The 16,015-nt window shown below is 34.3% G+C and overlaps 1 protein-coding gene across 15 annotated transcripts in view; it reads left to right on the forward strand.

Moving 5' to 3' along the window:
* Nucleotides 1–16,015, forward strand: part of DMD (dystrophin) — a 1,145,450-nt gene that overhangs the window by 539,543 nt on the left and 589,892 nt on the right. For 13 of the 15 annotated variants that reach the window (XM_064407380.1, XM_064407383.1, XM_064407377.1 and 10 more), the window contains 3 exons: nt 8,522–8,701; nt 10,666–10,794; nt 12,403–12,573. In XM_064407380.1, the coding sequence (XP_064263450.1) occupies nt 8,522–8,701; nt 10,666–10,794; nt 12,403–12,573 (480 nt within the window). Of the gene's footprint in view, nt 1–8,521; nt 8,702–10,665; nt 10,795–12,376; nt 12,574–16,015 lie in introns of those variants that run through there. The other 2 variants (XM_064407391.1, XM_064407387.1) reach the window with 2 other exon arrangements.

Below are 16,015 nucleotides of genomic sequence, written 5' to 3' on the forward strand. Positions count from 1 at the left end.
TTCAGGTTAAAACTCAAAGACTAAATCAAAACTTTCCTCAGAATGACAGTTTAGATAAACATCTTACAGAAACTGAGAAATGCAAGATGTCTGCATAAAACAGAGTATTTCTGTGTGATGTTAAAACTCGGTGTGTTATCACTCAACAGTAGCTAATCTATTTTATTTTCTGCACATGTAAAAGAAATCCAGTCTAGCTGAGGTCATAAACAAACCAAGTAATCATTATTCACACATACCAAAATCTGCATTTTAGAGCACACTATGCTCAATATTATCCAAAGCTTTAAAATTTCAAATAACTGTGTGCAGACAGCAGCATTTTGAACAAATGTTTCTATATAATTTCAAAACCAAAAATAAATCCCCTTAAACAGTACTGGGGGTTTGTGGGGGAAAAAAAACAAAACCAAAAAACAAAAAAACACTTCTGCTTTGTTTAATGAAAGCCTCTAAATATTTTACTAGTTTCACTATGCATTATAGAAATAGTAATGAATTATACACAGGGAATCTTCCTAACCTTTTAATGGCAGTGAAGATTCAAGGCACTTGAGTGAAATTTGTTTTGTGGGTTATGGGTTTTTTTGTTGTTAACTAACCCTTTCAAGTTTCTGAGCTTAATAAAGTGTCTTTAGCCTTAAAATGTATTGATGACTTACAAACTAGTAACAATACTAGAACAACAATAACAACAATTTTAAAAATCCAGTCTACACATCTTCTGTTAGGTTTGGAGTTCTTTATTTTTTGATCATCAGTCTCTATGAAAGATAGTATTTTAAAAGTGATATCCAAAAATATCAACTTTCTCTCTTGCTAACTTACAATTACTGCTTTGACTACTGCTGTTTTCACTTTCAAATCAAAATCTAAATCTCTGCAACCCCCATTGTTCTCTCCTATGGTTGCCTGATGTTTTCTCATTTTCACTTGCTGCTTTTCTTGCAGTAAATTTTGTGCAGTTCTTCTCATTTCTTTGGACTGATGTTGTGATCTTAGAATCATAGAATCTTGAAGGCTGGAAACAACCAAGATCCTGGAGTTCCACCTTTGGCCAAACGCCACCATGGCAATTAACCACAGCACTAAGTTCCATGTCCAGTTGTTTTGTCAACACTTCCAGGGATGGTGACTCTGCCACTTCCCTGGACATCCCATTCCAATTCTTAAATACCCAGTTTGAAGACCACCAGCTCCCATAGCTGTTCACATGAGTGACCCTCCAGACCCTTCCCCAGCTCTGCTGCCTTTCTCTGGACTCACTCCAGCCCCTCAATGCCTTTCCTGTAGTGAGAGGCCCAAAACTGGATTTGAGGTGTGGCCTCACCAGTGCTGAGCACAAGGGTACAATCCCTGCCCTGGTCCTGCTGGCACACTATTTCTGATCCAGGCCAGGTGCCTTTGGCCTCCCTGGCCGCCTGGGCACACCTGGCTCATGTTCATATCCGTTAACCAACACCCCAATTTCTTTTCTGCTGGGAAGCTTTCCAGTGACTCTCTAATATCCATAACAAAGGACAAATATCAGATCTTTAAGAGACAAATTAGAAAATCTTCATGTTTTAACATCTCCAAACTAATCTGCTAGGTGGTTAGACCATTCACCCGGTAAAATAATAATAATCTTCAGTGGTGACTGCACAGTACAGTTCTACTGAAACAGAAACATGCACATCATGTTCCTGTCGATTCAGATGTATGTAGTTTCTCAGAGGTTTAAAGAGAAAGATTTGTCCTTAATATCACTTTATTGTTAGGTATGAACCTTAATGATTTAGAAGTTGCATAATTAGGACCTAAAACCTGATGATTAGTGCACCTGCACAGTGGGAAGTCTTTGTTATGTTTTAAACTTGCTACAACAAGTACAATATATCCTTTTTCTGAAGACAATAAAGAAATGTAACAAGAGCTAATTAAAATAAGAACAATTAACATGAAAAAAGTGTATCAGACAAGAACAATTCCACCTTCTAATCTTAAGGAGTGCTGTTGAGTATTGTGAATTCTCACGGTAACTGGTACATAAAGTTTTGGAGGAAAAACTGGTAAAAAGGATAGTTTGGCTTCAAATACTCCCCAAAGCCTTCACTACAATCTTGTAGTACCTCAGCTCTTCCCCTTCAGTCAGTTTATCACTAAAATAAGAGTAACCAACTTTGGGTGAGAGCAGCTGCCTCTTGGCAAAATATGTATGTACTGAGTGGCTTTCAAAATTCCATTTTAATATTGCCTTTTAGGAAATATAGACAAATATTTACGTATACATAAGCAGACTTCTAATGTGGAACAATCTAACAGGTAGTATATGTGACAAATCCTAGACTTGCAAGTGTAAATATTTACAGAAATTATGTGTATTACGCTTTTTCCTGAGGAATCTGCTCCCACTAGGAGACAGTGCTGCATTTTATCCTGGACAGTTTAAAATTCTTGTGAGGACTTCATAAATAAGTACAATGCTGCTACTCCTATGTGGATTTCATTGAGGCATCACACAAAATTGTACATCAATAATTTAGTCCCCAGAACCAGAGCTTCACAGTATCTGATTAATGTCACAGCTTTGGGCTTTGGACTTCCTGGGTAAGTAGGCTGCCAAAGACGGTAACCAATGTAATGAAATGCACTGGGAGATGAATTAAGCCTAGAAGATTCCCATTGTGACAAAAGTCTGCAGAAAAACAAAGATGGAAAATGGAGAGGGAGAGAGGAGAATTCAATAGTGCAAATGAACTGAAAATTGGATGTGTGCTGCTGTCGATATATCTAAGCAGAGAGCTAATAATCTTTTTTCTTTACAGGATACGGAAGCAGTTATATTTATTAGTGCACTTATTTCTAATTCATTTTCAGCACCCAAGTCTTCTTAAAAGTGAAAATAACTCAGAGGGTTGAAAAGATAATTATAGAGTTGACAATAAAAAAAATCATACATCTGAATATTGTCTTCAAGGTATAAACACCTCGAAGTAAAAAGGAATGTCCATCTTAAATAGAAAATGAAGCTAATGAAAGATACCATTAATCTGGACATCAAGGGAAATGTGTTATTTGCTCCTGTGTAGAATTTTTCAAGGAATGGAACAAAAACTTGGCTGTGTTATGTGAAATGAGATGGGCAATATACTGAAGACTGTAAATCCTGCCTTTCTGCTCAGTAGAGACAAGTTAAATCTTTCTATTTGAATTCAGCTCTGTTTTTAATAGATAAGAAAAATGACATGCGGGTGGAAAGATAGTCATTAAACATCATATATTAGAAATCCATATATAATTAGAATTCTGATTTAGTGAACATATTTATCACTGAAGACATTAACAACTGCAGGGTTTATTTGTCTTTTAATCAGGAACCGGACTGATAAGAATTAGATTGCCAGGAAACCATATTCTTAAAAAGGAAATGGCAGATGGTATTACCAGGAAAAATCTGTATCACTCCCTACTATCAGCACTATGACTCTGCCAATGCTTTAATCTAATTTTTTAACACACTGTGTAATACCAGTGAGTATAAAGTTGACTTGAAGTACTTAGAATTACATTTAGCAACATATTTCCTGTCAGTAATATCCATAAAAGAAGACAAACTGTAAATTGTATCAACTGATTCATAGTCAGTGGCCAAAATGCAATAAAAAATAAAAGATGTACTGTAAATAAACAAATAAATATGTATAATCAACCACTGAGAAGACCATAATGTCACCTTCTGATTAATTCTGCAATCCCACCTGTGAGAGCTGAGCCACCTAATTTCTTTTAGAAATATTCTAATTGCAAAGAGCATTTTCAAGTAATCCACAGATCATAGGCAGTGTAAAGGCACACAGAACTTTTCTTCACTCATTAATTGTTTTGGTTTTTAATCTACATATGTTTATGGTCATCATGACTAAATTTGCTATCCCTGCATTTTCTTACAATTCTGGTTTGTTTGAAAAAAAAATCATTAGTTCATTTTGGTACATAGTTATCTTATCATTATAAAATATAGCTCAGAAGCCCTTTTTACCACATCTTCAGAAAAACAAAACAAACAAACAAAATATTGAAATAATAATTTAAAAAACCCCACAACAAAACCAAAAAAACCCACAAAAACACCAAGAAACCCATTTCTATGTAACTTCTGTTTTCAAGCATAATTAGTTTCTAGTTGGTATTTGGTGATGGGAGGGATGTACAAAAAACAATCACAGTAAACCAAAAACCATCAAAAAAAACACAAAAAAAAACCAAAAAAAGAAAACACAAACAAACAAAAACCAAAAAAAACTCCCAGTTGTAACTGTTTTGTAAAAACCCCTGTAAGTATTTTTTAGTAAACTGAAAGATAGAGTATGTCACAACACAGTGGGATCAGAGATAGGACTGTGTACACCACTCAAAATGTAAATATCTGCACAGGGAACTGCAATTATTTGTGCTAACATGATTCATCCTGTCATCCTATGAATCCATACTTAAAGTAGGTAAAATATTACCTATGTATGCATCTACAAACGAGTTATAAATTCTCAGCAAGGCTCCTCCCTATGACTTTACATGCTGCAGCATGATTTCTCTTCAGCACAGATTTCAACCTATCCAAAGTTGTTTTTTAAACAGAACTTTTATTTCATACTGCAGCTCCTTTCCTGAAGTTTTGATATATGAAACTGATACAAGGGAAGCTCAGATTCTCCCTCTTCCCATTCTAATGTTTCTGGGAAGGGGATTAGAAACTAATCACCAGAGACATGCTCTGCATGCAAAGTTGCACCAGGGTCTGTCTGATTGCTTTTAATTTCCTGGATGGCAGGAACCTAGATGCCATTTCTCTTGGGAATGTTCAAATCCTGGGAGTTCCATGGTGGTGTAATCCCCCAGTTTTGATTAAAGAAGACTACCAACACTTTTCTTATGACCATGAGTGAGAAAAGAATGACGATTCCTTAAAAGCAAAGGAAACATTTCAGTCAGTGAAACACAATTTAATTGTTTGGGTCAGAGAATTTCCATTGTGGTATTTTGTACCAAATAGCCATAACTGGTACTTCAGAAAAGCGGAAGTACAGGAGCTTCTTCCAAAGAGGCACTTCAGAATTTGGTCTAACTGAAATTTGACTGTGGAGCGATTCACATCATCTTAACTCTTGTATCTGCTAGTAGATGTGATCCTAAATAGTGGCATATGTAAAGATAGATACAGATATATATATATATATCCTTAATATAATCTATATAATTTATATACGTATTTTAATGGAGATATCTTTCCTGAAAGTATTTATGGAGCCTTTCTCTTCCAGCAAGTAATACACACTTGGATAAGATTTTATTTTATAAATGAATATACTAGTCTTAAGGGGGAAAAAATAATGTAATAACTTCATGATAATGATGAATAGCAGAATGAATGTCATCTGTTTTGGTGTTGTTCAACATTGCTGATAAATTTTCACAGTTGTAAGTGAATGCTCAGTGTTAGGATGTTTAGTTGAATCTTTTGTTTACATGTCTTTGTTTCCCCAAGATGCCATGATTATATCAGGAAAATAGCTTCTTCACAACTCCCACATTTCTGTATTTTATTTATGCTACACAGTTTCACCCTGATAAGCACACAAAATCAAAATGTCTAAATTGCCTAGTCCTTCTGGGAAGAGTTCCACCACTTCATTTGTTGACGTTTCATCTTGTACACTTTGTGGTGGTGTTGGGGACTTGGGGTTTGGAGTTTTTTTGAGGTTCTAGGGGTTTTAAATGTCATTTTTAACTTGAAAAGCTAATTCTATTAATTTTGTAGTTTAAATTCTACAACTTTATTATATATATTCAAATAAACTGCACAGCTGGAATGCAATTTCATGTTATGGCAACCATAAAGGAGCTTAAATCCAGAAAGGCTGTATGGAACTTGATCTTTATATTTAGGAGAATTTAAAAGCCACTCCCTGAGTTATACTGAAATAATCTTAGTTAAATCCTGGCATCATGGCACATACTTCCTTTTTTATGTAATGTTGTTGAATTAATAGTAGTACTTTTGATTTTTTTACTTACAGAAAATTTAACAGTGATGTCTCCTATATCACAGTGAGAAAAGTTATGTGTAGACTATCACTTTCTAGTAAAAAAATATGGGAAATTCTTAGGAATATAATGCAGAGTTGCCAAATGAAAAACAAACCAAAACGTCTTATTGACATTGTGAAAATAAGTTAGTTTACCTGGTGCACTCCATAGCCTACAGAGGAAGTCATAACTGCTAGTGCTGGGTGGAATCCCACTGACTTTACAGACCCTGCTAGTTTTTCAATTGCATTCAGGACTTGTAATAATGGAGATTTAAAGTATTGAGGAAGATGATTTTCCCTCTTCAATGTTGTAGTGAGGGACACAATTTTTTTTAAGACAGTGAGAGGAAATGTTATTTACTCAGTTCATGTCCCTTACTTGCAATTACACAAGGGAGATAAAATCCATATCGCCCGGAGGTACATCTAATCTTTAGTTTCCAGTAAATCTTTACTTTGAAAGAAAAAATTAATTTCTAGCACACACAGTTTTTGGGTAGCAAAATGTTTAATACACATTTAATTGTTTGGTACATTTGTTTACTAGTTGGGATTAATATTTATTTATATAGTCCAAGATTGGTCTGCATTTTCATAAACGTAAAATACAAATGAAACCACAAACCATGGTGAATACACTTCAGAGAGTCTTTTCCAAATGAAAGAAAATCATCTAGAAAATGAAATAAAGCTGATCAAAATTTTCTATCTTCAGTTGAGGGTAAATTATATCCTTTGTGTTATTCTTTTTTCATGATGACACTTTGCACCTGCTGTGGAACAAATAAAACAGTACTAGAAGAGGGCATGTTTTTACTTTAATCTGACAGGGACCTGCTGAAATTTTAAGCTCTCCTTTTCAAATTCTATAATTATATAGTATTGCTAATAATTTACATCAATCATGCCTTAGTTCTGTTACATATCCTGTGTATTTTATAAAATTGATAGATTGGGGAAAATTTCTCGTACTTACATGAAATACAAGTGTAAGAGTTATTTTTGTGAAATAACATCGCAAAATGAGATCCTGAATTCTGTTAAGCATAGGAAGTGAGCTACTGCTTTAAACATGACACATTGAATAAGCTGAAGGTCCTATTAAGTTTCTATTTTATGAAAAAAAATGTTTTTATACTGTCTTTATTGAAAAATGAACATTCTACTTTCACTGTCAACACACTATCAACAAAATTATGCTGATCTATGTCCATGAGAGATACGATAGTATGGAGGTCATAAAGGTGGGGTTCTACTGCATAACAGCATTCATCCTGAGATGGAAGTATTGTTTTTGCCATTTTTTTGAAGAGCTTTTTTTTGATGTTACTGTATTTAAGTTTCTGTGAGACATCCATGTCTCTGAAGACCAGTGCTTCTTTCTTCTCTACTAAGTTCTGTTTGTGTTCATCTTGGAACACTTCATTTCTGCTTGCAGTTTTATTTTATAAGCAGAGATTTATATGCCTGGATCATTGCTATCAGGTGCCAAGGATCTCAAATAAATTTCTCTCATAAAACTTGTTATATGTGAAATTAGGTGTAAGGAGTTTGTGCCTTTTCTTGAGTATTCAGTAAGACTGCTGTACTTTGCACTGTCATCTCACTGTTCAGTATTTAAAGACATGGTTTTTTTGCATGTTGTCTAAATATGTTAGGATTTGTTCCTTTTGTTAGACTTCTTGCATTTTGCAGTGAATATTAAGACGTGAATAATGAGTAAATTATGTAAACTTACTTATCAGATCTATAAAGTGAGATAACAGTGGGAAGAAATGCTGGAAATCTGACATTATAGCAATGCATGTGTTGTAGTCATTCAAACTTCCAAATGCTAAGGGCAAAAGCTTATTTTAAGTATTTTGTTATGCACAATGAAATCCCAAGTGAATGTAATGAAAATTGCATTTCAACAATTAGGAAACAAGTTTAACAGAAGAAAAGAACATGTTTTCTTCTGAAAAAGATTCCATTGACAAATATTAAAATAATAAAATTATTACTAGACTATTTTTGATGGTGTTTTATGTCTTACGGTGTCATCATGATGGTGTATTATTGTCCCACATATGTAAGCTTTATGTGCTATTTGATAACTACCTAATTTTATTATATAAAAAGTAACTTTAAACGTCTCTATGTAAATATTATAAAATGTTGATTCATTTTTAATAATTAAGTATCGAAACTATATTTTGAACACTGAAAGATAATTGGCACTTTTTTAAAAAATTAAGCTATTGTGAGAAGATGAAGAATATATACCATTTTATCAGAGCTCAAGAGAAACAATTTGCTTTGCGTTTGCTGCTCTTCACAGAATGCCTTCCCTTCCTATAGGAAGCAAGGCTGTGTGTTCTAGTATAAGCTTGCTGCCTGATTTAACATTTTATGTTCTTAGTGTGGATAATTTTTAATTCCCAAAAATTTTATTGCTTTTTCTGCTCGTGTAGGCAACACGGAAAGAGATTGAGAAACGCCAGGTCCAGCTGAAGAGCATCAGTGACTTAGGAGAGAATTTGAAGACGGTGATGAAAGGAAAGGAAAGTCTTGTGGATGATAAACTCAGCCTGCTGAACAGTAACTGGAAAGCGGTAACTTCACGTGCTGAGGAATGGTTCAATCTCTTACTGGTAAGGAAAATGCATTTCTTCACACAGAGGAAATGTTGGTTTCTAGTTGTACATGCCCAGCCTTATAGAAGTGCTTTTTCTGGTGCCTTGGACTGTGCTTATTGAATACACAGGCAATCAGATTGATTGTTGTTTAGTACATTGTGTATATTTTGAAAATCTCATTGATTACCAAGTGGAATTTTGATTGTTAGCAGTTTGCAACCCTGTCTCAACAGTTCTTTTATTGTTTTTGGGTTAGTTTTTTTTCCTAATAAATCAAATGCAGTTTCAAGGACAGAGATTACTTCAGTAATCAAGTGAAAAAAAAGTCAAGCTGAGAAATTCTTAGTATTAATACCAACAACATCAGCTACTTTTGGCTGCAATAGCATTTCTATTTGGAAGAGTACAATTGGGAAATAAGTTTCCACTTGCAAGCTGGTTTGGCCCACAGGGTAGTTCTGGTGTGTGTGAGTTTTTATTTATTGTAGAGGCAGCTAAATCATAAACTCTTCTCAGAGTGCACAGATGATGTGCTGAAGGACTATGATTTGGTCTTTCAGAACTTCATGATCCTCCTTTGCATAGATTTATAGGGCATGTTTAAGTGGGGATAATTCCTTAAGGGGACTGGATTAAGTGTAGTAGATGGTAAAACCCCTAAAACACCTTTCATACAGATTCAGGAGCCTCATCCCCTGCTGCCTTAAACTATGGATGGTCACATAACTTTATTCTGCCTTCAAATTCCTTCTGTCATGAAGAGGTGTGACAGCTTGAAGCCTTAACCACAGAAGGATGTTAACAACTGGACTGTCAGAATGCTTTGGGAAATCTTTCATGTTGTTTCTGTTCCTGAGAGCATGGGAATGCAGCTTCACCCCAGAGAAACAGAAGTGATTTTTAAGGGTGTGTTGGCCTTTGTCATGACTTTTCAGGGCTTAATGTGTTGAAGTTCCACTATAGTCTGTATGGCTGCTTTATAAATACTTTGGAAATAAATATACAGCATCACTACAGGGCTTCCTCAGCTGAATAAAGTATCTGGAAAACTTAAGCATTTCATTCAGAACCATGTAGGTACCCAGATTTAATGTGGAACTAATTGTAAGAAGCATATAATGGAGTTTACAGGTTGATATAGGAATACAGGTGCTCCTGTACATCCTTTCTTTCCCTGCTTTGGATTCTGTGATGAATATTTGCTAAAACACATGATAAAAATGTCTAAGAGAGGTAATTGAGGGTTTTTTACTTATTTTAGAACAGTGTAAAATAAAGCTAGGTACATTTGTGTGCCAAAAGATCTAGTAATACCTTTGATTTTGGGTATGTGGTCTACCATATATGTATAATATAATATATATTGTGTGGGATATGTATAGGCCACTTTCTAATGAGCTCACCTGAAAAGACAAAGTTGTAAATGAAGCTTTATCAGAATATCAACTAGAATAGCTTTTAAAAAGAAAAAGTCACAAAGCAGAGAAGTTAGATGAAATGTCCATAGGAGGTTTAGATACAAAGCTCCCACTCTTGATTGTGATTTTGCAAGTGCATCCTTGTGGCCGTCTGAGTTTCAGTCAATTTGCTGGCTTTCCAAAATGAATTCTGTACCTTGATCTTGGGAAACTCTCCTTTGCAGCTCCTGTAGGTCTGGCTAACAGCTTCCTGTTCCTCTCAGCACCTCGCTGAGCTGCCGACGCCTGCGTCTTGCTGTGATTTTGTCATCCTGCTGCCTGTCACTTTGGAAGCTTCTCTCTCTCTCTCCTAGAATGTCTTTTTAAAGAAACCTAACATGCAAAGTGAAGGAAACAAACAGCACATTCTATCCTTCACAAAACAAGAAGTTACTGTGTAAAACAAACAAGTTTTCATAATGTCAAAATGCATGCATGTTTGCCACACATGGCATAACTACAGCTGTTATTTCAGTTCTGATTACATTTTTTGTATGCAGTATTTACCTTTTCCACATACAGGAATATCAAAAGCACATGGAGGCTTTTGATCAGAATGTAGCTAATGTCACTACTTGGATGTATCGTGCTGAAATACTGTTGGATGAATCTGACAAACAAAAACCCCAGCAAAAAGAGGAAATTCTTAAGGTAAAAGAAATGTGATTTACTGGAAAACATTAATTTTATTTTAAAAAGGACTGTGTCAAAGCTCGCATATTTCAAAAGGTATCACAAATGGATTAAAATTATTTTTTTCTGTGCTAAAGTTACCCTCTGGCAACTTGTAGATTACTTAATAAATTTGCTCTCTAATACCAAAATTAAATCCCTCAGAAATAAAACCAGATTGTTATTATAATTCTTGGGAACTTCCTGAGCAGCTTATTTAACACATGTCTGCTGGAAAATACTCCCTTAACACAAGGTGGTTTGGGGTTTTTTTTGAAAAAAAAAAAAATTTTCCTTTCCTGTCCCCTTTATTTTTAATTGTATTTCTGTTTATCTGTGATACTTTTCCAATATGTATGATATTTCTGTCATATGATTGTCTTAATTCCACAAACATTGCTGACATTGAGGCCAGATCAGCAACACAGACAAGAATATTATATGTTGAAATAGCTGTAGAATCAGGGATTAGTGTGTTCAGCTTGGGGTTTTAGTTGGCCAATTGCATCATTTGACCAACTGATGAAAAATTAGCTTGTCATATGTATGTGTATGTTAAAATATCTCATTTAAAATACTTGCTTTAAGAACAATTAAAAAACTATTTTCTAAAGAGAAAATAATTCTTTTTCTTCTGAAGTCAATGTAAAATTTTACTTTGTAATGAACTCCATGGTCAGTACATAATATCTGAGTAAGAGTTTGAAAATCAAAATCAGAATTGTATTGCTGACACTGACATAATGATGCCATTTACTGCAGCAAAATTTTACAAATTCCAGGGCAGAGCATAAATCAATTCCTCATTGATCTCAGCAGGATTATGAGACTGGCTTTTGTAGATGAATGAACAATTTTGCCACCATCAGATACAAAGTACAATTATCAATACCTAAATTTATGTTTGCATTGCGCAAAGGTAGTTCACACAGGCAGTAAAATGTAATTCTTAATGCCCAACTGTATTTCTGATTCCCAAATGCCTTGTGCTCTATTTTTGGCCTCTGTTTGTACTGGGATCTACTGTTAAGATTAATATTGCAGAGGATAAAAGCTTTGGCTCTGCCTTTTTTTTTTCTTTTTTTTTCTCTTTTTTTTTTTTTTAATTTGGGACAGATTTGTAGAAAAAAATTAAGACTTTTTTGCCTTTTTTAATCTGGTCATTTTTACTTACCTGAACTATGGCCCTGAGCAGTATTGAAAGCAACAATTATACATCCAGTTCTACAATACATGAATTAGCAGCTCTTCCTAGCTTTAGAAACATAGAATAATTTAGTACATCCTGAAATATGCTGCAATATTATTGCAGATAAGAATCTGCCTAGAAATAATGACCCCCATTAATTTCAGCCAGGAGATACTAAAACAGACATGTAGATACATTCCTACTATAAATTTGCAGGATACAAGAGGGAATGTTATCTAAGGTATTTCTACTGGATTTACACACTCATGCATAATTATCTGAATTTGCTTTGTGGTTTTGCTCCCTATTCCTTTGCACACTTTCTCTCTCTCTCTCTCTTTCTCTCTCTTTGCATTTATTACTAACTTCAAGCCCTGTCTCTTGCTCACGGACTGTAGCGCTTAAAGGCTGAGCTGAATGACATTCACCCCAAGGTGGACTCTGTGCGTGACCAGGCCAGAGACTTGATGGCAAACCGTGGGGACCACTGCAGGAAAGTGGTAGAGCCTAAACTCTCAGAGCTCAACCAGCGATTTGCAGCTATATCACAGAGAATTAAGAGTGTAAAGGTAGGAGAACTTGCTTCCATAAGGAGATGCATAAAAAATGGTGTTCGTGTAAGGTGCACAGTTGCAACTACGTAGTGGGTTACAGTTCCTCAAAAAAACTAAGCTTTAAAAGGAAAACAATGTAGAACCAAAGGATTTCTTCTTTTTTTCTTTTTTCTTTTTTTTTTATTAAGTGTGATGATTTGGGTGTTTTGGCATTAAGGTCTTTTTTTCACTATTTCACAATTAGAAGTATTGACTAACTTTATTTGAATGTAACAATAATTACACTAACTTTATTTGAATGTAACAATAAATTGGTAAGTGTCTAACTTCAGAACATATAAGTAGCCTTTTTTCATACAGATTTGGTTTTGAGAGCTAATTTTTCTTCAAGTGCATTTAGTCTTTTCCTATGAGTCTAAGATTCACCAGTGCTGGAGTTAGAAATAGATAGGTAGAGATTATATCAATTTTACTTCAGTTACTCATCTGTAGAACCAGCATGACTGCTAAATTTGAATTCAGTGGGGATTAGGTAATTTTTAGCCAAGTTGTGCCTTCTGATTTGGAATGAACAAGGACATAAGCCACCTACTTTCTCCATTGTATTTTGCTGCCTTTTTTCTGAGGAGCTATTCAGCAGGTTAAATGAGGCAGCCATGAAGGCTGGTATGTAGGATAATGGGGATGCACAGATCCTGATCTAAACTATTATTGTTGGTCACTGTGCTAACACTGGAAATAAATGCACAGAGATCCATGGCAAAGCAGCAAATAAGCTTTGAAAAAAAAAATTAGCAAAGAGATATGGTTTCCATGAGTTTGGATCTGTGCAGAGCTCAGTGTCCTGCCTAACCAGCACATCTCTGTAAAAATTTGGGTTTATTTATGTTTCATTTCTGAAGCAAAATAATGTCTTCTGAATAAAGGTAACAATTTTTTTTCCTGATGGCCATTGGTAGTATTTCAGCCATTCCAGCTTCTTACCTACTTCTTACACATGTACAAGCTGTAGACTGAGGACATCTTTGCGAGAACTATGTTGTCTGATGTTTTTGCTCTGAACATCTGCTATCTGCAGGCTGGATTTCTCATTTTTGCTTTGCACTTCCATGTTATTGTAAACTTGCAGAGTTGATGCAGCCTTTGGTGGGATCCTGAGAAGTTATTGCTTATCCTAGGGAAAAATGGAGCTGCCTGTAACTGGTTTATTGGGGTTCAGTGTTTGCACTGCATATTTGGGCTCACTCAAAGAAGGGACAAAAGATTCTTATCGAGATGAAGTGTCTTCAGAACACAACCTGCAAATGTCTTCCACCTCTAGCCTTCTCAAGTTTTCTTCCACTTCTGAAGGCAAGGTTGGCTGGAATTGGCAGAACCACACTAAGATTTAGAGAAGAAGTGCCCAGCAAAATGAGAGAAATTACTACAGCATACAAATTATAATGGTAAATTAGAATTAAGGGGACCTTTCCCAGGACCTTGGAAAATGCACAAGTAGAATATGATTCACAAAGGATACTTGCTATTATAAGTATTGAATCAGATAGAGAGGTAAAAAAAACTGGTCTGAATTACTGACTATTCTACTGACTTGCCATATGCATTTGGATAAAGGAGCAAATTACTGGGTACTTTATTTTGTCTACCTGTATAATGTAGGCAATTGTACATTCCTTATGATTTTGGCTTAATGAACTGGAAAATTATTATTATTATGGGGTGATAAGCTTCCTAAATGTTTTTGCTTTTTCCTCCTGTATTTGTGTAAAATTATTCACTCTGTGAAACATTAAAACATAAATTCAAGAGGATTGGTCTCATAACCTATTTTCAGTAATTTGTAATCTGTCATCAAATTAGGGGTTTTTTTGCTTTTTTCGTTTTTTTTTTTAATATTAACAATAATCAGTACAACACTGAAGTAAATAAGAAATCATCCATTAAGTCAGTGAATGGTAGTATATAATTGTCATGTTGAGAATTAACAAAATGTTCATAGTATACTGAAATGAGACTTAACATTTTCAAGTAGTGTTTGAACATCATTCACTTGCTGGAATTAATTTGGTATTTTTCTTTCCACTTCTTTCTTTGTTATTGTTTTTAGCCTTTTTCAGAGACTATACATTTTATATTCCAATTTTATTAGTTGGTTTGTCTTTTAATGACATTTAAGTACTTTAGAAAATATTCTTCAGAGCATTTGAGAAGAAATTACTGTGTAGTTTTCTATTATTTCTAACTCAGCTGAAGTGCATGATGAGTGTAATTCTGAGCCTCTTAATGCAAATTTGTGAACACAGTGTTATTCTCTATAAATATTGTACTTTATTATATTTCCATTAATGTTTGTAAATGTGCAAAATCTTTGTTGTTAAATAATCAACCAGATACAATTAAGGCTTTTTTACTCTGAGTCTCCCAGGTCATCTGAGAAGATACTTCATTTGACGTCTCTCGTGTTTTAATCGATTAATTTTTATTGTTGCTGTCTTCATTATATAATAAATAATATAATAACTAATATAATAATGACTAATTCTACCAGAGGAAAGAGGAAAATAGAATTAGTTAGGATATAACGTACTTGTGTCTTTAACAAGAAAGACAAGTGCACCTCCAAGAGTTCCTAGACCATCAAAAAGCATTAATTACCTTAAAGTCTAAATTTTATGCAAGAACTAGAGATTTTCTTTCTTCTTCTTGTTTAAAGCTTCGAAGGAAGGAGCAATTTCTGTTGATAATTTGCAATGCAATTAATAAATGGACTATATATTGTACATAATGTATGTACATATACATTCACAGGCACTCGTGTCAGATCGACAAGAGGCAGTGCATTGTTGTTAATAAGTAGCACTTGTTGGCGAGTTCAAAACTGAGTGCTAAACTAAAGCACCACAATTATACTGTGATTTATTTTGGAGGAATTGAATCTTTTGTTTGGTTGACTTTGTTTTTTCATTCTGAATTTTTGTTGAGGCTATTTGAAACAAAAGCTGACCTTTTGTGGATTTTTTTCCCAAAATGCTATAAAATTCAAATAGGGGAATATTTTACACAAGGATTTTCTGTCTTTTGTTTTGTAGCATTCACCTGACACTTCTGCTATTCTATGTGAGAGAACGATGATTTCAAAACTGAACCAGATTAACATTAAAACTTTTTCAATTATTTATAGAAGAGTTTTTTCATCTGAATGTACTTCTTGTTGCTGTATGAATAATTTCTGACAAACCAGATTTGTCCAAGTAGTGTAAACTTTTTTTTTTTTTTGGAAAAATACTATTTGGACTTGTTCTTACACACAAATGTGAGAATGTATTTTATTTTTTCCTTTCTAATTTTTACTCACCTTAAAATTCTTTGGTTTACTTACATGGAAATTCTTCATAAATGTATATCTTTATTTGTACCCTTGGGTACTTTGAGTAGAGTGTAGATATTTTTCAACATG

This window comes from Passer domesticus, chromosome 2 (assembly GCF_036417665.1).
Source record: "Passer domesticus isolate bPasDom1 chromosome 2, bPasDom1.hap1, whole genome shotgun sequence".
In the NCBI taxonomy this organism is placed as follows: domain Eukaryota; kingdom Metazoa; phylum Chordata; class Aves; order Passeriformes; family Passeridae; genus Passer; species Passer domesticus.